The sequence below is a fragment of the Ranitomeya variabilis genome, chromosome 5, assembly GCF_051348905.1.
Source record: "Ranitomeya variabilis isolate aRanVar5 chromosome 5, aRanVar5.hap1, whole genome shotgun sequence".
NCBI lineage: Eukaryota > Metazoa > Chordata > Amphibia > Anura > Dendrobatidae > Ranitomeya > Ranitomeya variabilis.
In genome coordinates, this window is record NC_135236.1 from 249936713 (window position 1) to 249962521 (window position 25809).

The 25809-nt window shown below is 42.3% G+C and overlaps 1 protein-coding gene across 4 annotated transcripts in view; it reads right to left on the minus strand.

Moving 5' to 3' along the window:
• CSNK1G1 (casein kinase 1 gamma 1) overlaps positions 1-25809 on the minus strand; it is a 76983-nt gene that overhangs the window by 29236 nt on the left and 21938 nt on the right. For all 4 annotated transcript variants that reach the window (XM_077264012.1, XM_077264011.1, XM_077264015.1 and 1 more), the window contains exons 2-6: positions 19366-19755; positions 15115-15155; positions 9867-9936; positions 7008-7159; positions 5119-5353 (exon numbers count right to left, since the gene is read on the minus strand). In XM_077264012.1, coding sequence (XP_077120127.1) covers positions 5119-5353; positions 7008-7159; positions 9867-9936; positions 15115-15155; positions 19366-19546 — 679 coding nt within the window. In that variant the 5' untranslated portion in view covers positions 19547-19755. The remainder of the gene's footprint in view (positions 1-5118; positions 5354-7007; positions 7160-9866; positions 9937-15114; positions 15156-19365; positions 19756-25809) is intronic.

Below are 25809 nucleotides of genomic sequence, written 5' to 3' on the forward strand. Positions count from 1 at the left end.
AGGCAGATTGCTATTGTAGGTTCAGTGTATACACCTACAGAAAAAAAAACACACCGTTTACATTACATGGGAACAAGACCTAACAGTTCCTGCAGATCAGATGCATATTCAGGAAAACGTATGCACAACGTGCATTTAAAGGGAATCGGTCAGCAGGTTTTTGATATGTAATCTGACAGCAGCATGAGGTAGGGACAGAGACCTGGATTCCAGCGATGCATTACTTAGTTTACCAGGTGCAGCTTTTATGATCGAGTCATAGTTTTCAGTGCTGCGGATCTAGTAGAGCTCAGCCACACCACAGCTTTCTGTGTACACTGTATAGTGACAGCAAGCTGCTGGTCAGTGCCGGGGCGTGGTTGGACTAGGATGCACGAGGCCAGTTGTCCTGTAATGATAATGTCCTGCTGTTAAAGCACTGATTGTATTAAAATAGCAGCACAAAGCTGAGCAAGTGACACATTGCTGGAATTGGGGTCTCTTCCACTACATTACGGTTCCCTCAGATAACACAACAAAAATCTGGCAATAGATTCAGAACTTTGTTGCTCCCCATAGACTGGGGAAAGACATTTAAAGTAACACTAGAAAATGCTGTGTCAAATCCACACCAAAAAAGTAAAAAAACAAACAAACAAAAGAAAAAAAAAACAATAAACAGAACAAATTGCTAGAGCATATTTTGTCGCTAGACATTTGTGTAAACCGTGGTAAGAAAAATGCAGAGTTTACGAAAATGGAACACGGCCTTAAGAAAATATTATAAACTTCCATCACTTCCAGTACTGCTCACGACAGGTCCATAAAGGTGCCAAATTTGTTGATAAGAAACAGAGGACTGCAAGTACACATCTTAAACATCGTGAAGAATCAATCTTATGGAAATATTGGGAAAATGTATAATTTTGATTAGTAAACTTAATTTGGTAAGTATAAGATTAGAACAGCACATTTTGTTCCCATGACAAGGGTCAGATTAGCTCTTTTCCCCCCATGTAACGTGAACACTTATGAACATTAAATAAAGACCATAGCTCTTCCTCACTGGGCAGTGAAACAAGTGCAGCAGTTGTCGAAAAAACACCAATACACCAAACGTTTTGCCTGATTATAAAACTAGATAAAGTAATGCCTAAAGGAAGCTTTCAGCTCAGTCATGGAATAGAAAATGCCCATAACACAGCACTTGTCAAGCTAATAATGTCCAGGGATGAATAATGTATGAGGATAGTGGATGTCCTTGTGTGCAGGGAGCATTATTAAATCCAGCAATTCATCTTCTCTGTAGCTTTCTACTAAAGCAGCAAAGCAATATATCCCTTGTTTATACTTCATTGCACCAAAAAAAAATAATAATGAATTAGTTAACGTCCTTATAGTGAACCAGTCAATGTGAAGATACTGAATGTAATAAAGAAAGTGTAATCACACAGATAAATACAGTGTTATTGGGAAAGATTCAGTCCAGCGTGCTCACTCTAAGCTTAGGAGTCCAGGGGGTGGTGTCAATCATTTACAGGCTTTAATGTATTAGTGTGCATAGATAGAGAGCTGAAAGCAACCCAAACAGGATCAGCTACTCTGAAACAGGACCAGCCCCCCCCCCCCCAAATAGGACCAGCCCCCCCAAAAAGGACCAGCCCCCCCCCAAAAAAAAGGACCAGCCCCCCCCCCAAACAGGTCCAGCCCTCCCCAAACAGGTCCAGCCCTCCCCAAACAGGTCCAGCCCTCCCCAAACAGGTCCAGCCTTCCCCAAACAGGTCCAGCCCTCCCCAAACAGGTCCAGCCCCCCGAACTACTAATCCCACAAAGAGCAAAGACTTAAACAGAATGCAAGTTACACTGAACTATTTAATAATAGAAAAAATGCAACTCCTTAGGTCCCATCATCTGCATATGGCAGCTAACTAAACGAGACAGGTTTCTACTTTAAAGGCAACCCCCCCCCTTCCCCAACTTATATTTGTTAATAGTGTTATACCCAGAACTTGAAAGCAGACATTGTAACCTTAGGAAAGACTTAATGTTTGGTCCATGGAACACGACCCCTGGCAACCAAGGTGATTAAAGGAGTCTATTCAGAGAAGTAGGTTACTGATAATGTTATACTCCAATCATCATTATTCTCCAGTACTGAAGTGTTTCAATGATCTTCCATCTCCTTATTGATGTAGCTTCCGTGGACATTCAGGATACGTATAGGATTCTAATAATTGCTGTTAATATTTGTATTGTATTAAAAAAAAAAGGAAAATAAAAGGTTTTGTTGTTTGTTTAAAAGGGTCTATTCAGTGCTACAGCCTCTTCATTCAGGGAACAGACGTCCCACCCAATAAAACATTGATGGACTATGCAAAGGTTCAACAGCCTTCTGAACCACGGCGGTAACATACAACAAAGTAACACTACCGGTTTCCAGAAATACAGCATAAACCTGAAGAACTACTCTGGCTTTTACACCACAAGATTTCCCTTTTTAAACTTGACAAGTGTAAGGTTAACCGCTGCCCCAAAAGTAGTGGTATACAGAGCAGAGAGGTCGTCTGGGCTGAGGTTGGTCTGAGCCATTGACTTCTGTATCAACAGGAGGCTGGCAAGGCTAACGCTGTGCCCCACATACCTGCACGATTGGGAGGAGGCGCCCTCTTACCCCTGCAGGTATATGGGGCAGTGACTTCTTCAGGACCATACTCTTCAAGATGCAGATGTGAAAGACACCAAACACCCCTCAAATCCTAAAAGATCCCTCCTGTGTCAGCTCTGGGTAATGGATGCTTAGTCTGTTTAGAGCACAGCCATTTAGGAGGGTCCACACTAACATCTCCATGCTCACAAACTAAGGAGCTACATGCACACAGTATAAGAAAATGTTGCTCCCATTGGTTTCCACTAGGTATACTCTGGAAAGTGGACTATGGCCATTGAAAGATCTCTGAGAACGGTATGCATTTTGGTGAGGATGCCAGTAACAGGGTAAGAGGGTACGGCTGGAATGTACTATCCTCTATCACTGCGAGTGCAGCCGCCTTGTAATGCATTCTCAGTCTGTTTCCATACAAGACTTGGCACTTCTGCAGAGCTAGGTGTATGCCAGGGTAAATGCTCCTATGCAATCACTAAGCATTTAACAGTATTTTTTTGCCTCAAATCTGGAGATAAATTAATCTTTCAGTCACTTCATTGAAAATCTGACAAAATTCCTACCATAGGGCTACATTCACCCATCCATATCCATTTATAAAGGTGTGTACAAAAGACCCTTGTGTCAGCCATTTTGCCTTAATTTAGTTCATTTTTTTAAAGAAAACTGAAGCAGGAAAAAGGTGTGAACTTGTATTTATCCACTGTCCCCTAGGGTATGTGCACACAACATCTTTTTCAGGCAGTTGTGCTTCGTAACCCACCAGAAACGCTCTAAAGAAACGCTAACATGGTGAGGCCACTCCGCCTTTTATACATACACAAAAAAATAAAAAAAACGTAAATAACATATCCACCAAAAAACAAACAGCTGCAGAGACGCTTCAGGAAATATAATGACCGCTTTCCTTCAGCGTCTTCTGCTTGTTAAACTTGGTTCTGCCAAGTGTAAAGATGTGGTGTACACAAAGCCTTAATAGCAAATCAGTTAAAGAAAAATGGTAAAACTCTGAACTACAAAGTATGGCTTCCATGAGTCGCCCATTTTATATTGATCTTCAAAGACTTTATTGGCAGAATCGGATCCGAAAAATGGAGAATAGAACATGCTCCGAATGGATCTGGTATACGAGTGAATGCATCAATGACATGCTATGGGTCCCTGCGCCGTTGGCTTAGACCATGAACAGCGCACGGATGTCTGAACGCAGCCCTACAGACACGCTGCGAATCTGAAAACCCACTGCCGGCACAATACTCTATTCAGTAGCAGAAGACTATAAACTAACAGACTAAGCCGAGTGTGTGCATTACAATCTGAGCAAAAATCGAGACATTTTGAAATATTAAAAAAGCTCTTTAAAAGTAAATGCCCACAAGTGTTTCGGTGCTTTAGCCACTCATCAGTGCAAAGCCGGAGAAAAGGTTGGCTGAGGGAGAGGCTTTTGACAGGGTTTCTAAACGGTAAAGTTCCCCATCATGGAGACTGCCAAGCAGTTATCCAGCTTTGCACAGATGAAGGGCAAAAAGAACCCCAAACCCAGGTATGCAAATGCAGCTTCTGGCTCAGCCTTCTAGCCTAAACCACGCGGCAATGCCCATTAATACCTTGGCAACGACAGCCGTCCTTTGTGCTGTTGCGCTATCACTGTATACAGTGAGCTCAGGAGTTAAGCCTACTCCATGCAGCATGGATGCCAGCTGTGTTATACAGCCAGCACCCCACAGTAACTGATGCAAATGGAGCGAACTCTGATCGCATCCGTTTAACCCTTCAAATGAAGCTGTAGAGCATGACAGAAGCATTTAAAAGGGATATCTGGAACTTTGTAAAAAAAAAAAAAAAAAAAAAAAAAAAAAATTATAAAAATGTGCCTAAGCACTAACCGGCAAGTAGTTGCTGCCTACCTGTGTTTTGCCCAGCACCATTCTTCGCTGGCGTAGAGCAGTCACAGACCAGTCCTGCCAACGATTCAGTGGCCTCTGCTGACATCACGTCGACAGAGCAGCAGATTCACTTCCGCCCTGCTCTGTCGACAGGGCATGAACACTGATATCATTTTGATTGATTGCCTGATCCCCGCTGGGGAGCCTGCTGTCAATCAGCATGACGTCGGTAGTCCCGCCCTGTCATCAGACCACAGCAGGAAAACAAGCAGTCGTTTACTGATGACCTATTACCTTTAAGACCAATCCGAGACATACTGCTTGCCATAGCCGTGCAGCTTTACATCTATATAGTGGCGAGACTTCATGCCATTAAATCCCAGACATAAATCAGAAGAGTATTGGCACTTGATGTAATGAAGAGTTTTACTTGCACATTAGCAGTGTATATTTATAAGCGGAAGCTGCGAAGAAACCTCTGCTACTAAAAAACTCCTGCAGAACATATGGATTTCAGCAAATCTCATTCACACAAATGAGACATTTGCAAAGATCTATGCACCAAACAAAATAAGAGACAAGCATGCCCACCTTTTCCCAAGTGGGTATTTATGGACATGTATCTGGCTGTTCCAGTTAAACTCTTGTGTTCCCGATAAGGTATGTGCTTTTTGGTTTCTGGGTCTATATATTCCTTGGCCAGGCCAAAGTCAATGATGTGGATGACATGTTCTTTCTTATTTCCTTGGCGACCAATTAAGAAGTTCTCCGGCTTTACATCTCTGTAAATGAGGTTCTTTGAATGAACATATTCCATTCTTGAGATCTGGAAAAAAAAAAGATAATGCAATTAAAATATATTAAGGCAAAAAAAATAAAATAAAGCCAAACTGTAAGAAACCTAACTTGTCTCCTAAAAACAAAACAAAAAAATCTGAACTTTCTCCTTAAAGGGAATCTGTCATTTCTGTGTAGTATACTAATAAAATCCAGAAATAGTGCCACCCAAGAAATTTCAGGTTGTGTCATTCCTATTTCTCAACGTTGTGCCTTTGTCTTGCTGTAAGCCCCGGACAAATTTATTGTCTCACACAAGCAAGTCAAGCATATGTTAATGGTAAATGAATATTCACCCCTTCCCCCACCCACTGGTGTCACAAAGTCAGCCTGCTTCATGCTGAAGGATCACACCGCAATCCTCGGACTGGCCGCCTGCTCTCCTGACCTCAGCGTGACATGTATTTCTAAGCAGCGGTCACGCTCAGTGCAGGAAAGCAGACGGCCAGTCCGAGGTCTGCGATGTGATCCTCGGGGGAGGGACTCCGCAGTCTGACTGAATCAGTGACACACACAGAGGGCTGGGCGGGATTATCGGTGGGAATATGAATATTCATTTAACATTTACATATGCTTGACTTGCCAGTGCGAGAAAATAAATTTGTACATTTATTTGTACATTTCTGAAATGTATAGAAATAAAAGTTACATAACCTGAAAGGTCTGCCTAAGCCCTATCTCAGCATACTATTATCATACTACATAAAAATGACCTGACAGATTCCCTTTAATCAGAATGAAAAAGGCAGCCGAGCCAGCCAATAAACCAACAAGAGGCCTGGAAATCAGACAGCGCTGGCTGAAGAAAGTAAACCATGCCGCTCGTGGTTAGGGCCATGTGACCTTCCGACATCTTCCCTGTAACACTTCGCTACTGGTCATACAAGTGCAATGGATACGACAAAAAACCACAGCGGGAAAATGGAGTTACCCAATAGAAAAAAAAAAATCAGAACAGTTTAGATCTTATTTACATTTGCTGTAAAAATAACATCTTGTTTAACCCTTTACAAGGGAATGTTTCAGGTTTTATTTTACACTTTCGCTTTTCTTCCTCCAGGCATACCTTATTTTAGAGTCAGCAGACGCTGAGAGCTTGTTTTTCTGGGACAAGCCGAGGTTCTGAATAACAACATTCACTTTGCCATACAATCAGGGTCGGTCAGAAATGAACATCGCGATTACACAACAACCACAAGACGGATGTCATCATTTTATAAAGTATAACGGCGCCGACCTGACACTGTCCGTAGGTTACTGTGCACAATCCTGCTGACAGGTTCCCTCTAAGGAAGATGAGGCGACCCACCTTCACCCATGTCAAAAAGCAATAAAAGCACAACTCTGGCATATTTTTTTCTTAGCAGTGTTTACCAAAGGGTTAAATTAATTTTCTGTCTGCAAGAGTCCGGTATATTCAGACGCTGCGATACCAAACAGGTTTAGTTTTTCCTTTGCTATATATTTTAGTTTTGCTTTAAACATTTTTTTTTTTTACATAAATACACACACACTTTATTTTTAGTCCCCTGACATGTGATCTTTTGATCGCTAATGCTATATCATGCAATATGAAAAAGCTGTGTTGGGCATTGACAAAATGGCAATTAAACACAAAAACAAAAAGCAAACGGTCTGCTCACCAGCTGAATTGCTATCATAAGCACAGTCTTCAAGGTAAAAGTCCGGTCACACAGGTCAAACAGGTCTTCTAAGCTTGGACCTAGAAGCTCCAGTACCATGGCATTGTATTTTCCACATGGGCCAAAGTAAAAAACCTGGGGAAGTCCATCAGCTGGAAAAGAGATATGGAAATCAGAGGCAGGAAAGTGCAATCCCCATCAATATATCATGTGTTCTATTCATACAGATATTGCTGTAACTGATGGGAACACCGGTTTATAGCATAGCTCCACTCACAAGAAAAATCTGAATTGTCTTTGTAAATTACTCTATTAGAGTCTCGTGTGAACCTGCAGTGCGGACCACCCGAAGACCACTGAGCAGCGTTCTGCCTGGCGCTCCTAGCCACCGTTTTCAGCGCTGTAAAATCCAATGGAGTTGGATGCCTCCTAGAAGCAGAAGGATGCTGCCTTATTTGTTGTAGCCCACAGTGCAGGCTTTGGGAGGTCCGTGCTGTGGGTTTACAGAAAAAAACTCTAATAGAGAGAATTAGAAAGACAATCAGACTGGTATAGGTTGTATTATACAAGTATAACTTCACAAGCGCAGGTCAAAAACAGGAGGAGATCTACTTTTGGCTATATATTCAACCCCAAAACATTTTTAGACCTAATGAGGATGGTGTAGTCACACTGATACCAGGAAGGAAAACTTTTCAAAAGGATTATACTGTCCTTCAAATACCAAGATGAGCATTCTATGAACCAGCCAGGACACCAGCCTCACCAGGTCTGAGATTCAGTCAATACTGTGTACGGCTTAGGATACCCAATCTGGTTACAAATCCACTTTATAGGGACTTTATGTTTTAGTCTCTGGTTCGTTAACTAAGCTGTAGGCTGAACGCAAATACATGAATATCTAAAACGCCTGGTTATCATACGAATATGCAATACTGAATATTCATGTAGAAACGTTATTGAGAAACCAGCACCACAATAACATAGCACAGTCCAGAAAACAGATTCCATTTACTAAAAGGTACAGTAATTACAGAATACCTAATCAACAGCAAGTAAACTAGCACAAAAGCAAGAATTGGGAGCACCGATTTACATGCACTAACTATGCTAGTATATACACGGACAACAATACAGGGCCACCATACAGAGATATACCACCATAAGGTCACCATTTCCCAAAATTGTTCCTGAACAGCTGAGGAAACACAAGGAGTAAAGGACTATTGTGTTTAGATCCATTATTAAAAAGGAATTTCATTCGTTGGAGCCATTTTATAGAATAAGATACTGGCTGAATTTAGCTCAAATGCCATTTTTGGTAGTATAATATGGAATGTCAACCCCCTCTCCATGTTTGTGATAGTCAGCAACAGTCTTTAAAAAGGAACCTGGCAGGATTTAAGCCCCAGAACGCCACCAGCCTGTACTCCTGACCGCCGACAGGTTCACACAGATGTTCTTTCATTTCACAGGGGTGTAGCAGCTCTCCGAAATAATAAAGTGTCCTAGTCCCCCTTATGGCTTAATTGAAGTCCCAAAGGGCCAGTGTGTAAACCCACCACAACGGCACTGAGCATACAGGGTATGGCCAGAACAGCAGGACTATTTGGTAGGGATATCCACCACCAAGGGGTTTTATCAGTGTTTTATGAATAATGCCATAAAAGTTATTTTTCTCCCTTAATATGAATGTTCCCAAAGAGGATAGTCATTATGAACCTGTCACTGTCCTGGATAATGGGAAGGTGTCAGTTTGGGGATCCTGCCGACAGGTTCCCATTAACCTAATCAACACTGAACTCATGAATAGTCCTTTACATTGTAGGATCATGTATTGTATGATACAGGGACAACCTCAGATGCAGAGACCACCACAGGACATGTGGAGTAACCACTGTTCCCAAATAGTACCCTACAGACCACTGTAAACTTTATATGGCCATCGACCGAATGATGGTTCGGCCGGCAGCTAACTTGACTTTCCCATACAAATGAAGCAATCGCAGTGCTAAGCGCTCCTGTATTCTCTATGATACCCGCTAGTGGCTGTATCTCGGGCGTCCGCTTACCTATCGCTTAAGGATCTGACATTTAGGATTTCATACTCCCGATGCTTTTATTCTCTTATTTCCCCTTACCTCATTGGTAGGAAGAGTCAGGGCCCCTATAAACATTAGACTGTTGGCTGAACCCGGCGATAATCGGGAGGTTCGGCTGATGTTAGTGTTATGCGTATGGGGCCTTAGAAGGAATTGTCCTACAAAGTATATTTTAATCAATAGATCTTGGAATAATAATAACTTCCACAACTGGATGTGTTCAAATAAAATGTTCCTGTGCTGAGATAATCATATAAATGTGCCCCTGCTGTGTACTGTGTAATGTCTGTGTCCGGCCGTGCAGGAACATGGTCTGATCATACCACAGCTCCTGACAGGACAGCACGGGATCGCAAGTGATTCTCCCTGAGGTAAAACATTGGTTTTTTTTTTAACAGGTAGAGAAATATTACCTCACAGAAAGAATCATGTGATCTCCTGCTGTAAAGCTGTGCCCTCTTGTGTCCTCCCCTGCCCAGGAGCTGCGGTATGATCAGACCATGTACCTGTACGGTCAGACACAGACATTACACAGTACACAGCAGGGGCACATTTGTAAGATTACCTCAGCACAGGAACTTTTTTTTTTTTTTTTAACATATCCAATTGTGGAACTTATCTTATTATTATTCCAAGACCTATTAATTAAAATGTACTTTATTAGTGGGACAACCCCTTTAAGGGTTTGTGTATTTGTTTGTTTTATGCTACGCTAATAACTACCAGGAACCCTAGATTGGCATACATATTTTATTACCTGTACTCCCAAGTTGCTTGTAAAACCGATATTCCAGATGAAGCTGAGGAGCACGAGACTTAATTGGTTCCTAATAAGAAAAAAAGAAAAATAGTGCTTTAAAATGTTATTTTGGGATGCTGAAAATCAGTAACTAAATGGATTAAAAATGTACCTGGCCCACATGAGATAGAGCAAATAGATATGTCATACTGTGCACATGAGAGGAGGATATGCAGTCACAAGACCCGACACCGGTCACCCAAAGAAGCTGCCCAACAGACTGCACTCACAAGCCTTGTCACCGCAGAGAGGACAGGGTCTCAGCCACTTAAAATCATGTACACTGAAATGTGAAAGTTTTTGCACCCCTGGTCAAATTTACTGTTGTTGTGAACAGTTAAGCAAGTTGAAGATGAAATGATCTCTAAAAAACCTAAAGGGTGACACATTTCCTTTTTATTTTAGGCAAAACAATTTATCATCTTTTAAATTTTAAAAATTACAAAAGTGAAAATGGGCCTATGAAACGTTTTGGCACCCTGCATGGTTAGTAAATAGTAGCACACCCTTTTGCAAGTATCACCGCTTGGAAATGCTTTTTGCAGCCAGACAAGAGAGTCTTTCAATTCTTGTTTGAGGGATTTTCATCCATTCTTGCATGCACTGCAATTCTGAGGTTTAGCCACAGAATTTCAATGATGCTCTGATCAGGTGACTGTGAGGGCCATTGTAATCCCTTCAGCTTGCGCCTCTCATGTGCTTAGGATCATTACCATTAATAGAAGCCATCCTTTTTTCAACTTCAGCTTTTTTAGAGGGTGTTTTGTTTGCATCAAGAATTTGTTGAAGTTTCATTGAATCCATTCTTCCCTCTACCTGTGAAATGTTCCCTGTGCCATGGGCTTCAACACAACTCCAAAGCATGATTGATCCACCGCCATGCTTAATGGTTGGCAAGATGTTCTATTCCTGAAATTCTATGCCTTTTTTGCCACACGTACCTTTTGATCAGTGTTGAAAAAGAGTACTATTTTAACCTCATCACTCCACAGGACTTGTTTCCAAAATGCATCACGCTTGTTTAGATGTTCTTTTGCATACTTCTGGCACTGAATTTTATGGTGAGGATGCAGGACAGGTTTTCTTCTGATGACTCTTCAATGAAGGCCACATTTATGCAGGTGTCTCTGAACAGTAGAACAATGTACCACAACTCCAGAGTCTGCTAAATCTTTCTGAAGGTCTTTTGCAGTCAAGCGGGGGTTTTGATTGCCTCTCTAAGAAATCCTACAAGCTCTGATGTGAAATTTTCCTTGGTCTTCCAGACCTTATCTTGACCTCCATTTTTTATGTTATCTGCCATTTCCTAAATACATTTTGACCTGAGGAAAGGGTAACTTAAAATACTTTGTTATCTTCTTACAGCCTTCTCCTGCTTTCTGGGGCCTCCAACATTTTCAGAGTGCTAGGCAGCTGCTTAGAAGAACCCATGGATGTTGTTCTTTGGCACAAGGTTAGAGAAGGCAGGATTTTTATAAAGCTGGGAAATTTGCATCACTTGGCCTTTTCTAGTGATCGTGAACAAGCCATAACTAACAGACTAATTAATCTTGACACCTTGGTCAAAATTGTTGGCACACAAATCCCAAGGGTGCTCAAATTTTTGCATAGGAAGGAGATAAGCGGTCTCTGGGGAGCGCTGAGCACAGAGCCACAAAGAGCGAGTTGATTGAAGAAGCAATATGTCCGTGGCCGCTCCAGCCGAGAGCCCTCTGAGAGGGATAGAACTTACAAGGTGCAAAAGAACGCGGTCCAAGGAGCGCTAGGAGATATCGCAGAAATCAATTCTTTATTCCACAACGTGTTTCGATAGCCAACCGGCATCTTTAGGTGCCACCTGATGAAGACGGCGTTTGGCCGTCAAAACACGTGGTGGAATAAAAATTAATTTCTGCGATATCTCCAAGCACTCCTTGGAAAGCGTTCTTTCGCACCTTGCAAATGTTTGCATAGGCACATTTTCCTTTTTGTAATTTTTAAAAATGTTAAATATGTGCAATATTAGTTTTCTGCCTAAAATACAAAGGAAATGTCATCTTTAACTTTAGCCCTTTTAGAGATCATTTCATCTTCGACTTGCTTAATTGTTCACAATAACAGTCATTTTGACTAGGGGTGCCCAGACTTTTACATGCCACTGTATGTGGACACGACTTTATTTTGATTTCATGATTGGCAAAACAACAAAAACACATGAAACATACAGCAAGAGGAAAATTATATTATGGCATTTAGAGTGCCAACTAGATTCCGTCTGGAGCTGTTACAACAGGAGAATACTAGTAAGGGCTTCTACATATATAGGACTTCACTCCTAATTGCCTTCAGAGACCAAGACTAAGAGCGATACTCTATATCTTGCGGTAAATCGAGGCACACAGTGTCTTGGGAGTGGAGGATGGACCTGCGGAGGAAATGTCAACATCGACATAACCCAATTCATTTTACAGTCTAATGTTTTCCAATTAGACAATGCACAATATGCACCCTGTTTTTTTTGAATGGGGGAGGAGAGTATTCTTCGGTTTTCAATGGGAAGAAAGGTGGGTTGGAGTTTGTTCCGTATGTTTTTGGAAGCGGACATTTATTTTCTATAAAAATTCTTAAAGGGGGTTGTTCCATTAAGTCACGTTACAACTTATTCCTTGGAAAAGTGATAACTTACTGATAGATGGGTATCCCACACTGATCAGGGAAATGTTATACCTATTACAAAATGGCATGGCGGGATGAACGTCTGAGCGTTGGTCTATTAATTCTCAATGGGGCGGCTGGAAAAAGCTGAACACAGTGCTCTGCAGCTGCATAGGGGAAGAAAGGAGCACTGGTCGTAATGTCACTCCATTCTAAGAGATAAAAGTTCCCCATTCCGCCAAGTGTCCCTCCCCACTAATCAGCAAGTTATCACCTATGGAATGCATCGATGGAATTGTCTGGTGAAGATAAGTTTTTAGTTAAAAGGGATTAACAGCAGCATAGGAACTACAGTAACATTCGAAAATGAAATTAATGAGAATCTATTAGCAGGTTTTTGCTGTGTGTCACTTAATGGGCTGTTTGCTATAGGTCCAATAAAATCAGTTTTATCAGTAGAGGACTAACCCCACCCCCAGCACTGATTAGCATCTTTCTCTCAGTGCACACAGAAAGCTGCTGATCAGTGATGTGGGCGGAGCAACCAGGGCTCAACATTCCGAGCTCTGCAGCACCCAGTAAATGAACTAACACATCATTAGAATCAAGGTCTCTGCCTCTAGATCATGCTGCTCTCAGATAGGGTAGCAAAAACCTAGTGATAGATCATCTGAGCAAGACAAAACCAATAATCTCCAATTACACTTAACTTTTAAAAAAAAAAAACAACAACAAAATCTCAAAATGCAGGTTTCTGTTACAACAGCGCATGCAGTGAATAAAATGTGCACAAAAGCAGCCCCCGCTGCTGGGTAACACATGATAACTACTCTATAGTAAATGGAATGAAGGAATCAAGGTCAGGTAAACAAAGCACAAAGTTAACGACTTCCTTTTAGCTTCACACTAAACGATATCACTAGCGATCCGTGACGTTGCAGCGTCCTGGCTAGCGATATCGTTGTGTTTGACACGCAGCAGCGATCAGGATCCTGCTGTGATATCGCTGGTCGTTGAACAAAGTTCAGAACTTTATTTGGTCGTCAGATCGGCGTGTATCGTCGTGTTTGACACCAAAAGCAACGATACCAGCGATGTTTTACACTGGTAACCAGGGTAAACATCGGGTTACTAAGCGCAGGGCCGCGCTTAGTAACCCGATGTTTACCCTGGTTACCAGTGTAAAATGTAAAAAAAAACAAACAGCACATACTCACCTTCGCATCCCCCGGCGTCCGCTTCCCACACTGACTGAGCGCCGTAAAGTGAAAGTGAAAGCACAGCACAGCGGTGACGTCACCGCTCTGCTGTTAGGGCCGGCGCTCAGTCAGTGCAGGAAGCGGACGCCGGGGGACGCGAATGTAAGTATGTACTGTTTGTTTTTTTTACATTTTACGCTGGTAACCAGGGTAAACATCGGGTTACTAAGCGCAGCCCTGCGCTTAGCAACCCGATGTTTACCCTGGTTACCCGGGGACCTCGGCATCGTTGGTCGCTGGAGAGCGGTCTGTGTGACAGCTCTCCAGCGATCAAACAGCGACGCTGCAGCGATCGGCATCGTTGTCGCTATCGCTGCAGCGTCGCTTAATGTGAAGGTACCTTTAGTAGCAAATCCGCTGGCTGGCGTTAAAGACATGGGTGGAGTTTTCTCTATCACTACAATCCTTCCAAGCTTTCTGCTTTACTATTGTTTGGGTTGAATAATTTTTTGTCTTATGCCAATAATCCCCCCCACCTAAAAAAGGAGAAAAGTGTTTGCTCTGGCGCACTAGGTTTTCTTAGGCAGGCATAATTATGTGGAATGTTCTTGCTCAGGTTTTCAATCACGGACTTCTACATGGTCTCTATTTAAAGAATACGTAGGACAGCTTTAAAGGGGTTGTCCAGTCAAAACCATTAAGTCTGCAGTTAATCTGGCAGCATTACTACACAGGGCGCGGACTCGGCTCGATTCAAGTGTACGGAGAGCAAGGCCGTGCTCACTGGCCGGGAAGTATGTATAACTCATGTACAGGGGGACTCAGTCTGTAATCACACAGATTGACTGCAGACTTATCGGTTTTGACCGGACAACCCCTTTAAGGGGTCAGGTAGCAAATGTCTAAAAAAAGGCATGATTTAATTAATCCAAATGTATTCCAAGGAGTTAAAACACCGATTCCAGAAGGTGACCAAGGCAACGCGTTTCTAATGCTCAGCAGTGTTCCTTCTACTCCCATGCTTGGAAGCCCTGGGGCGGGCAAACAACAAGTAAATACATAAAAGTCCAGCATACGGGAAGTTGGCAACAAAAAAAAAAAAAAAATTCAGCTTTTTTCAAAAAGGATTAAAATCCTCGTTCGGAGCCTAAATAACTCATGTGACACATTTCATACATTATATAGCCAAAGCAAATTTCTAGGTGGATATAGTCCGTGACTCAGACTTGTGATAGACTGATAATGGCCATGTATGACCATCAGGTGTCTCACGCACCTTCTCAGTAACCTGTGAACCCTGACACGCTGAACCAGGAAGCCAGCCAGAGTTTATACATGCGCTTAGCCAGTCAGGAAACTGGAAAGATACTCACCAGTTTAATCGCCACATACTCATTTGTGTAGAGGTTCTTGCCTGAAGGACGGAGAACAGAAGAGTTACAAGTTTGCAGACACTCAGTCACCCTTTTTAGTCTTGCTACTTCTGACTTGCAAATAGCAAATTATAGAAGATATAATGAGGATTTTATAAAGTTCAGAAAACAGAATAAAATGATGAAAAGCTCAAAGCCAAAAACAAACACAGAAAGCACTGACATGAATTACAGAAAGCGTGGTGGATTCTTCCCTGAAGGTCACAGGCGCTGGCAGTGGAGCCATCCTCGTCACTGGGAATTCTCATGCCGCTTGTCACGTTTTACAAGCACAGACAATATAACAGTAGAATAAACCAGTACAGGCCCGGGTCGTAACGGCTATACCATAGATCCATATACAGGGACACTAACCCTAGCCAAAGCATTGGGATCTTAAAGGAATCACAACATAAAAGAAAGGAATAGCATAGCAGAGGAGTCATTAGATTTATTATCGCTTTAAAGGGCAAAGTAAAACTACACTTTGCTAATTCTTTTTACTATAGCAAGTTAGGCTACTTTCACACATCAGGTTTTTGCCATCATGCACAATCCAGCGAATTGAGAAAAAAAAACGATCCGGTGCAAATTGTGAAAAACAGAGAGTTCATGATTTGTGTTAAAACACAAACAAAAAAAAACAATGGATTTGGTCGCCGGATTCGATCCTCAATTTTCATACCTTCTTCACCGGATCCGATGTGTGTTTTTTTCGCCGGACAGAAAAAACGTTACTATGTCCATTTTTTTCTGGCAGCCGGAAAAAGAATGACGGATCCGGCAAAAAACGGATGGAACATGAGGCCATCCGTCACAATGCGGCGCTAATACAAGTCTATGAGGAAAAAACGGATCCGGCGGCAACTTTTGCCGGATCCGTTTTTTTTTTGTTTTTTTTTCACATTTCGCCGGATTGTGCCTGACAGCAAAAAACTGATGTGTGAAAATAGCCTTAGAGATCACTTAATTGTTGGGGATCCCACAGCAATCCTGAAATTAGAGCATTAGAAGCCCAAGAACAGCGTTCAGCCAACCAATCCTGAATGGAGGTGCCCAAGCATGGCCTCTGCTCCATTGTCTATGGCGCAGCTGAGAGCAGCACTTGGCTACTCCAATAGACAATGAATAGATCAGAAGCATATCACACACCTCAGCTCCCAGTGGTGCAGTGTTCTTGGGGTTCTGGGGAAGGCTGGAGGTCACAGCGATTAGAACCCAACAAATCAGTGAATCATCCCCTATATTTTATTATTTTGGCGAGGGGGCTTAACCCTTTAAATCCCTGATGTTTCTATACTTAGTCCATTGGGACATCGTATTCAGCGACACCCCTGTTAGTCACAATGTAGGTTATCAATAACAAAATATGTCCACCCACTAGACATGAAGGCAGAGAAAAAACAGGCACTTAAATTAAAATCTAATTTCAACAAAACTATAAATCAATTAGACATGAGCGAATTTGCTTGGGTCCCTGCTTATTCGGCGAGCTATAAGCTGCAGAGAGGACCCGGATACATGGAGCGCGTCGGCTGATCAGCTGTCTTGCAGGGACCCAAGCAAATTCGCTTATCTCTAAAATCAATTCTCTCAGATATCCGGTGACCTTGGGGAGAAGACAGTTTCTTACCACTTCTGCCATTTCTGTTTAAAGGCGACAGAGTTTAAATAGCGCTATCTAGTGAATAGAAGCATCAGGAATGCCAATGTGCCCATAAGACGCAACAACCACATGACTGCTGGGTTCCTTGAGGGCAAAGGGTTGTGTTTAGTAGGCCTAGATAACCTGTGCCAGTGAGGTGTGGCACATCAGGTTGTCATTTTTCCTCTGACTGGGGAACCTCTGAATGCCCCAGCTACAGTGAGAAACTGAGAAATAAAGACATTTTAATATCCTCCAGTAGTGTTTTGGGGAATATATATATATATATATATATATATAACAAATGTAAGTAAAATGTAAACATAGGCAAAAAAAAAAAAAAAAACATTATAAAAAAAAAAAATCAAAAACAAAAATACAACTCTATGAAAATAAAATGACAATATTTCTTCTGAAACATTTCATTGAGTTACTACAAAACAAAAATTTATATATATTAGATATCCACATGACCATGATAAGCAGAAGGAACATTCCATAGGTTTAGATTGACTCTAGTTAATAGTTTTATCATAACAGGAAAAATAAAAATCTCTAGAATAAATCAAAAGATAACTTCTGGCTGCTGAAATTGAAAGAAATATTCTCTCTAAACATTAAAAGGTGTATTCTGGTTACATAAATCACTGTTCCCCCCCCACTGGAGAATGGTTAAAATAAAAATATACAAACTGCACTTCCCTCACCCTTCTAAGGTCCAGTGCGAGTCTTGACCGCTGCCCCCGGTCTGTTCCTGTCTGCACTGTAAGGGTCACATCATCTACTCCTGCAGAGCCGCAGAGCTCACTTACTGGCTGCAGCGCTGTCGGCGGACATCAGCACAGCAGACACAAGAAGCCAAGAGCAGTGGCAGAGACTCATCGCTGGACCCAGGGAGGGTGACAAAAGCACACTTGTTTTATATAAAAAAAAAAAAAAAAAAAAAAAAAAAAAGCAACCTTGAGAGGGAATTTCCAAAACTGGGAAACCCCTTTAGTGCCTTTTCAGGCCTGGTGATTAACGGTTTAAAAAATGTGAAGGCAGAAAAGGCGTTTTATTTCATTAAAATACTTTTTTCTTACTGTGTGTATGTGTTTATTTAACCCTTTAATTACTATAGGATTAGTAATGGATAGGTGTCTTATTGACGCCTCTCCATTACTAAGCCAGGTTAATGTCACCTTTCAATAGGAAGATGACATTAACCCCTCATTACCCCGCTTGCCACTGCTACAGGGCAAGTGGGAAGAGCGAGGCAAAGCACCAGAATTGGCACATCTAATAGATGCACCTGTTCTGGGCAGCTGCTATTTTTAGGCTGGGGGGCCTATATCAATGGCCCCTTACCAGCCTGAGAATACCACCCCCCAGCTGTGAGCTTTAGCAAGGCTGGATGTCAAAAATGGGGGGAGAACCCCACGCTGTTTTTTTAAATTATTTATTTAAATAATTAAAAAAAAAAAAAAAAAAAGCGTGAGGACTCATCTATTCTTGACAACTAGCCTTGCTGAAGCTGACAGCTGGGGGTTGCAGCCCCCAACTATGAGTTTTGTCAAAATTAGGGGGGGGGGACCCACACCATTTTTTAATTCTTTTTTTTAATTATTTCTTTATAGTGCAAGAGCGGCAGATGAAAGCTCCCATCCACTGTTCCTGCTCTCACTGTAATTAGCGGCTGTAGGTGTCAGATGATGGGAGCAGTTGTCCCATCAGCTGACGCCAGTGATTGGAGGTGAAGTTTATACCTCCGATCACAGCTGAGCGCTCCCGCTGTCTTCTGACAGGGGGGATGATTTCCCCACCGATCTGAAGCGGTGTTTGCCGTGCTGTCATGGATATGACAGCGTGTCAAACACTGTAATGCTGGACCCCCCCATTCAAATGAATGGGGATCGGGCCCGCTCTGCTGGATAACAGGCTGCATGGACGCACCATGCAGCCTGCCATCTAGATGTAGAAGAGCCGAGTGACGTCACATCCGGCTCTGCTTGACTTTTCGGCAGCAAATACGCTGCAAGAAAAGTCAACCTAGCGTATTTGCAGCGTTTTTTCACCATCCATTCAAGTCAATGGGTGAAAAACTCAGCAAAAACGCTGAAAGAAGTGACATGCTCTATGTCCAAAAAATGCAGCAAAGCACAAAATACTGATCACACAAAAACCCAATGTGTGTATGAGATTTCTGAAATCTCATAGGCTTTGCTGGTATTGTAAAAAGCAGCTGAAAATTAGCATAAAAAAGCAGCAAAAAAAAAACGCAGCAAAAACGCCCTGTGTGAACTTACCCTTAATCTTCTCATGATGTTTTGAAGGCAAAAGGTGGAAACACCAAACTGACTTGATTTAGGGTTTTTGTTTCTTAATGCACTTTTGTATTTTGTCAATTGATAATAAACATATTACTTTTCTAAAGCTTTCTTTGCAACACGTGTCCAAAACTTTTACACAATACTGTATATACACACATAGCTCCATCCAAGCTATACCTGGTAGTTCAATGATTTCAAGTATAGCAGAAGAAGAAGAGGGCTACAAGAATAATGTGCCTAGGGTTCATGTCACCTTACCTAACCGTAGTTCCCCGAAGTTTCCACAGCCAATCTTCTTTCCCACCCTAAAGTTGGGTCCCACCATAAGAACTCCTGAGGAGGTGGTCGAGCTGGACGGCCGGGAGCTATGACCAGTCCGTACTGGCAAAGCTTTAGTTGCTCGTGGTCGGTCATCCTTCTCCCTGTTGCTATGGTCCATGTTAATATACCATAAGAGCTATTCCTCTAAATCCCAGCTGATGCTAGGAGACTGCCAATCCACAGAAGCAGAAAAACAATGGTGGACCAAAAATGACCCCGCAGAGTATCCCCAGGGCCAAAGAAGCTGATCACATCACAGCACAGATTTGCCAAGGTACCATCTCACATCCACACAGCAACTTCATGATGGAGGCTTCTCATTGTATCCTTTGGGAAGAAAGAAAAAATAAACTGTTAGTAAACCCACCCATTTTTAATAACATCAATTGTTTTAAAGAGAGTGAATGGAAAAGCAAAGACTACCTTCCACGAAACTCCATTAAAAATTACACCAGCATATTCTTAATAGTTTACGTGAGTCACACTGACTGGACACCTCTTTCTTCAGGAGCGCACTACTCCCCTACCGCCCAGATTCCTGCTTGCCAGGGTGGTAGTGCACCTTCCGGAGACAGACAGGGGGGCATGGTGCACCGCCGTTCCAAACGGAGCGCTCTCCAATACCGCAAGCAGAGGCAGCTTTGCCTCTGCAACAATGGAAAAGCTTAGATACACTAACTGGCTAGATCCCACTTCAGTTAACTGCTTGCAAGCACTAACAAAGCATACAAGCGATTGCTCCTAGCCTAGAAAGGGGGCAGCCACAGACTCCAGAAGGGGCAGGTAACCTAGGCAACACACAACAGAATTAAAAAATCCCTTCGTTCTTGAGACCATTTTTAAAGAGCGGTAAAACAGCAAACTTTCAAATCTTACAAGTCTTACAATCTTTGTAATTGTACCCATGTAATAACATGAGAAACCCCTTTTATGAGAGATTTATGAGGCATCTCACAATATAATGGATTAAATTATCCGATAAGGGGATCATAACACGTATAAAAAAAAAAAAAGCAGGGAAAAAAAATCCAAACATTGCAATTACATCACAAGTTAACCTTGCACAATAACGGTATCATCCATGTTTTCGGCAATCAGTAAACTAGCTTCCATGTTTACAAACATTCTGGAAAACGTTTTATGGCCGTTTTTGACTCGTCTGTACTTTATATTTAGTTACTACGCAAAATAAGAAAAAATTGTTTTGTAGCCTTTGATCGTTCTTTAGGCTGCAATCTTAATATCTGAAATGCTAAAATCTTAAGGCATAGTATTAATCAGCCTGGTGGGTGTACACTGTCATATATCAGTGCCTGTTCCAGAGGAAAGCTTCCTCCCCTTGTGCTGCTATAAATATCGCCTGCATCCTACCCCTGCCTGCTGCTGGCCGACTCCACACATCAAAGCACTTATTAACCTGGGTGGTGGTTTCCCAGATCTATCCATTTCCTTGATGAATGTCTCAACCCTGTACCGACCCACAGCCAGCATTCACTGCTGACAACACAAAAAAAAACCAAATGTACAAGAAGATGCCAGCCAAGAATACAAGGAAAAAGGCAGGAGAGGCAAACACAAAAAGGGAACCCAACAGGCAAAGCACAGAAAGAACACGCTGCAGTCTCCGCTCTGCCACCCTTGGGGATAGAAGGGCACTTCACAGCTTAGAAAGAAAAGAGCAACACTGTGGTTAAAGGATGTTTTCTCCAAAGTGTTTTGGGCATTTCTGATGGCAAGAATTCTGTAATTTCCAGCACTGTTCAGATCATCATAAATACTAGAAAGACAAGAAGTTTATTAAATCTGTCTTCTTGTACACAGACATCTTTAAGAGCAGATTTAGCAGTCTGGCCATTATAATTTTACTAAAAATTAAAAGGGTTGTCCAGTCTTGTGGTTAAAGTCTGCAAAAACTCTAGGTGACTGCAGTTTTCTGAATCCTTTGTGCAGACCACACACTTGTCAGGATTCTCCAGTGTTAGTCTAGGTTCACATTATGTGGGTGCAGTCCGTTCAGCGCATGCATTAAACGGACTGCACCAACGCTAGTGCCTTTTAAAGATCGCATTATGCAATCGCGATAGCGCAGATGCTCCACCTGCGCCATAGGTGACGGACTCGGAAATGCTGCACACTGCGTCCGAGGGTCCGTCACAGAATGACGGCACATAGCTAATGCATGCCGATTATGACATGCGATAGTGATGCGCTACATAGTGGCAGTCAATGGGTGGGCCAACGCATCCGTTACATAGCGTTAGTGCCGCTGTGTAACGGATGCCGTCAGCGCATTGCCATTGACGTAGTGTGAACCCGGCCTTACAGGTCAGAGTGGGCAATTTGTATAATTCCAGCCACATTCCAACTAGATGTGCTCGCCTTGCTCAATTCATTTCTATTGTCGGCATGTGACTCCGTACATGGACATTTAAAAAGACTGACTGTCACATACAAACGTAGATTAAGTGTGAACAGGTGCTGAACCTAGAGTCACCAACTCCTATGCTCTCAAACAAAAAGGCAGCACACTGTACCGCCATAGCATGTAAATATGAAAATTGAATTGCATTACTGCATTAGAAATATGAAAACCTGAGAAAGTTTAGAGCATAAATTGGCCAATTCATGTGTACCTGGAAGCCACAGTAAGGCGCTTCTCGTTTCCAGGACCTAGCAAATGCCTTTCCTCACTTAGAATAAAGTCTTCATCCACAGGTGTTTTTAATCCCAGCAGGACCACTACCCCGCCACAGAGATATAGATTATAGTTTAACAGAGGATTTATGTTCCCATACAGATGAAGACTTTATTCTAAGTGAGAAAAGATGCCACCTATTGGCACCTACAAGAAGGATTGCTACTTTCCAATAGGTGGCACTAGAGTTCTAGTTCTCTTCCTCTCTGAAGAGACAATTTGCATAATTAGCATATTTCCCAGAGGAGCATTGCGGCTTTAATTCTCCTCATCTCGGCATGCTTAGCATGTCAAGCTCCGCAAGGAGAAATGGTACTTCTTGGACACTGACATGTGACGTGCAGCTGCGGTGCTGCACATCCGAGCTTGCTCCGTCCACTCGTGCATTTATGTGAAGCAAATCTGCCCTACTATAGGCATAGTCTTCATCGATCTTCTGCGCAGGCGAGTCACTGCTCAAAAGCAAAGCCTTGCCTGCGCAGAAGATCGATATAGATATATATATTATTTGGTACTAACATACACAACCACAAAAAGTTCCGCTAATTTACGGACATAAATAACGGAGATAAATTTATCAAACAAGGAGCATCCAGCCATAACGGTCGCTAATAGGTTTCACAAAGGCAGAAATGCTGAACCATGCGGCCATTTTATCAGTTTAAAAAAAATGGTGACAATTTTAAGCAAGCAGTAGTTGCACCAAAAAAAAAAAAAAAAAAAAAGATTGTAGGTGTTTTTATTGGGTTAGGCAATCCAAATTAGTGACATTTCAGACGGATTACACGACTTTTCTCCAACACTAGAATGCATGAGCTAATCAGAATGTAAATGAGAAGGGCAGTGAGTGGTTGTATGAGCGCAACTTTGGAATTTAGAAAAAAAAAAAAGAGGAAAATAAATAAAAAGTGCCGAATTCTTTTTACTATGACATACAGACCCTACGTGAGCACCTTGCAGCAGTATTTGAGAGCGGTGTTCCCTTTTCTACGCCGTCATTAAGAGTGGCGCACTTTCCTCATTTGTAGCTTTATAAACAATAAACTTCTGGTGCAAATTCTAAATGTTGCAGGGCAGATAATTCTAGAGCCAAAAAAAGTTCTTGACGTTCACATTAACATAAAATCAGACATGTGGAGTACGTCATGGATATCTTGAAAATCCTGTTCTACTTTACATATTAACCAGCCACAACAGTAGCACCAACCTATTACAACAGAGCAGAAGGGCAGGGTGGAGGATACTAAACCGCAGGATGGCAAAATGCTAAAATGATCCGATCTAACAGATAAGTGAAGGAAGAGCATTAACACGCAAATTATTAAAATCAATAAAAATATTGGTAAGAAATTAACGGCGTTTTATACATACAATTGAAAAGACTTTTCGCAGCAAAAGATAAGAGAAAATAAGAAAAAAAGGCTTCCAGTCTTCAGACCAGGAACACTGACCGTACATAAAAATCAAGCAGTCATTAGTGGGGTAAATATGAACCATGAATCAGACGCGTTGGATTTTCCAGTATGCTTCTAATCTTCTGGAACGTCCACCAAATTGTTCTTCTGAAATGTAATCGGACACAGTCCATCTTTCTGCTGGATCCCCCCTTTATCACATTCTGATGCCTCACTTTCCCAGTGGTTAGAGGCTTTCCTGATCGGTGACTATAATGTCTATAAACACAAACAACATCCATGGCGTAGTAACCATGAGGAGAGTTTTTGGATAGTTCTGCTAGGGAAAATATTTAAAGATTATGCTGCACTAGACACTTTTAGGCCAAGGTGTTTTTTTTTTGGCAACAAGAATAGCGCAGTTTCTCGCTTTACACAGTCACAGTGTGTTGGGCTCTCCATGCATGTGCTGGGGCACAGCCGCGACACATACAGCTGCGGCACTGATCAGCCGGGCTCACTCTGCAGCTTATTCAGTAGGCGCTATAGCTCGCCGAATAAGCCCTGACCCAATCAATTCGCTCCTCTCTAGTCATCACTAGGAACCATGTGTATATAGCAATGACTATGCAGGGAGGAAGTGGGGAGAGCCCCTTATCGTCGCACACGCCGGCAGTCACTGGAGCGCTCCTCCACGCTCTACAGTGCCAGCGCTCTTCCATCAGTGTCGGCACGGTCCCTCTTCGGCCAATCACCTCTGGCCTCACTCTCCTACGGACGGAATGGACATTTGGAAGAGGTGAAAGCAGCTGAAACTCCACTTTCTCCTGATGTCTCTACTTGTCTGAAGGAGGACAGTGAGGAAGAGCCGACACTGCTGGAAGAGCGCTGGCACAAGAGGAGATAGTGTTGTATTTTACTGGGGGACAAACATAGGGATTTTAATGGGGTTGTCCGAATGTGGACAACCCTTTTAACACAAAATCACATACATGTATGTGATTGAAGAGGAGACCACATGTAGAGGACGCTCAAGAGCTGAGCTCCCTCCACCCGGCTGATGGCGGGTTACATTACATAACTGGCATCTGCATACAAAAGCAGATGCTGGAGCGGTGTTCCGATTGCTGCTCTTAACCATTTAGATTCCACTTTGGATCTCTGACAGCTACGTTTAAATGGAGCGAATTTCAGTGCTAAAGTTCACTGGCTCGCCCTGGCCATCACACCACATGATCGTGGGACACTAATGATTTCCCATGGCAGCTGGAGGCATGCTGAAGGCCCCCAACACTACTATCTTGGTACTCCTGTGCAGTCACTATTTACTGTAATACGTTAGTTTTGTACGACATAGGACAAGCGATCCAACAATTGCGGGTTCAAGTCTCCTGTAAAGATTAAAGGGAACCTGTCAAGATGGAAATACAATTTGTAGGCACCATGTTATAGAGCAGGGGAAAAGAGTAGATTGATACATAGTTTTATGAGAAAAGATTCAGTATAAACTGTATTTCATCATCTAATCCTCTGCTCTGAGATTTGCGTTACAGTGTGCGGTCCTAACAGTGACTGACAGCAAAACTCACAACAAGCCACACAGCTCCATCCACTGTTCTACATCATGATGTCTTGGAGACTGAACTGTAATTTCATAGCAACAGGTTCCATTGAAATTTAAAAAAAAAAAAACATACAATAAATAATATATATATGTGTGTGTGTGTGTGTGTGTGTGTGTGTGTGTGTGTGTGTGTGTGTGTGTGTGTGTGTGTGTGTGTGTGTGTACATACATACATATACACATATGGTAATGTTTTGTAGTTGATTGTGTTATGTGATATGTAAATTAATTGTTTGTTTTGCATAATTGTAAGAACATTGATGAGAACCTGATACCAATGGCAGACCTCTCGGATTTTCAAAGAGGCCAAATTGTTGGTGCTCGTATGGCAGGTGCTAGTGTAACAGAAAGTGCCCGAATGCTTGGCATGTCAAGAGGTACTGTCTCCAAAGTAATGACTGCGTTTGAAAGAGAAGGAAAAACGTCCGCAGCAAAGCACAGGTCCGGACGAAAGTCAAAGTTGACTAAGAGACACTGTCGGACTCTAAAGCAAATTGTCAGAGAGGATTGCAAGACCACGGCTCCGGAAATCACTGCTGAGCTCAATGAACACCTACAGAACCCAGTTTCCACAAAAACTGTTCGTCGGGAGCTGCACAAATCTGGATTCCACGGAAGAGCTGCAATTACAAAACTGCTGCTCTCAATGACAAATGTTTCCAAGCGTT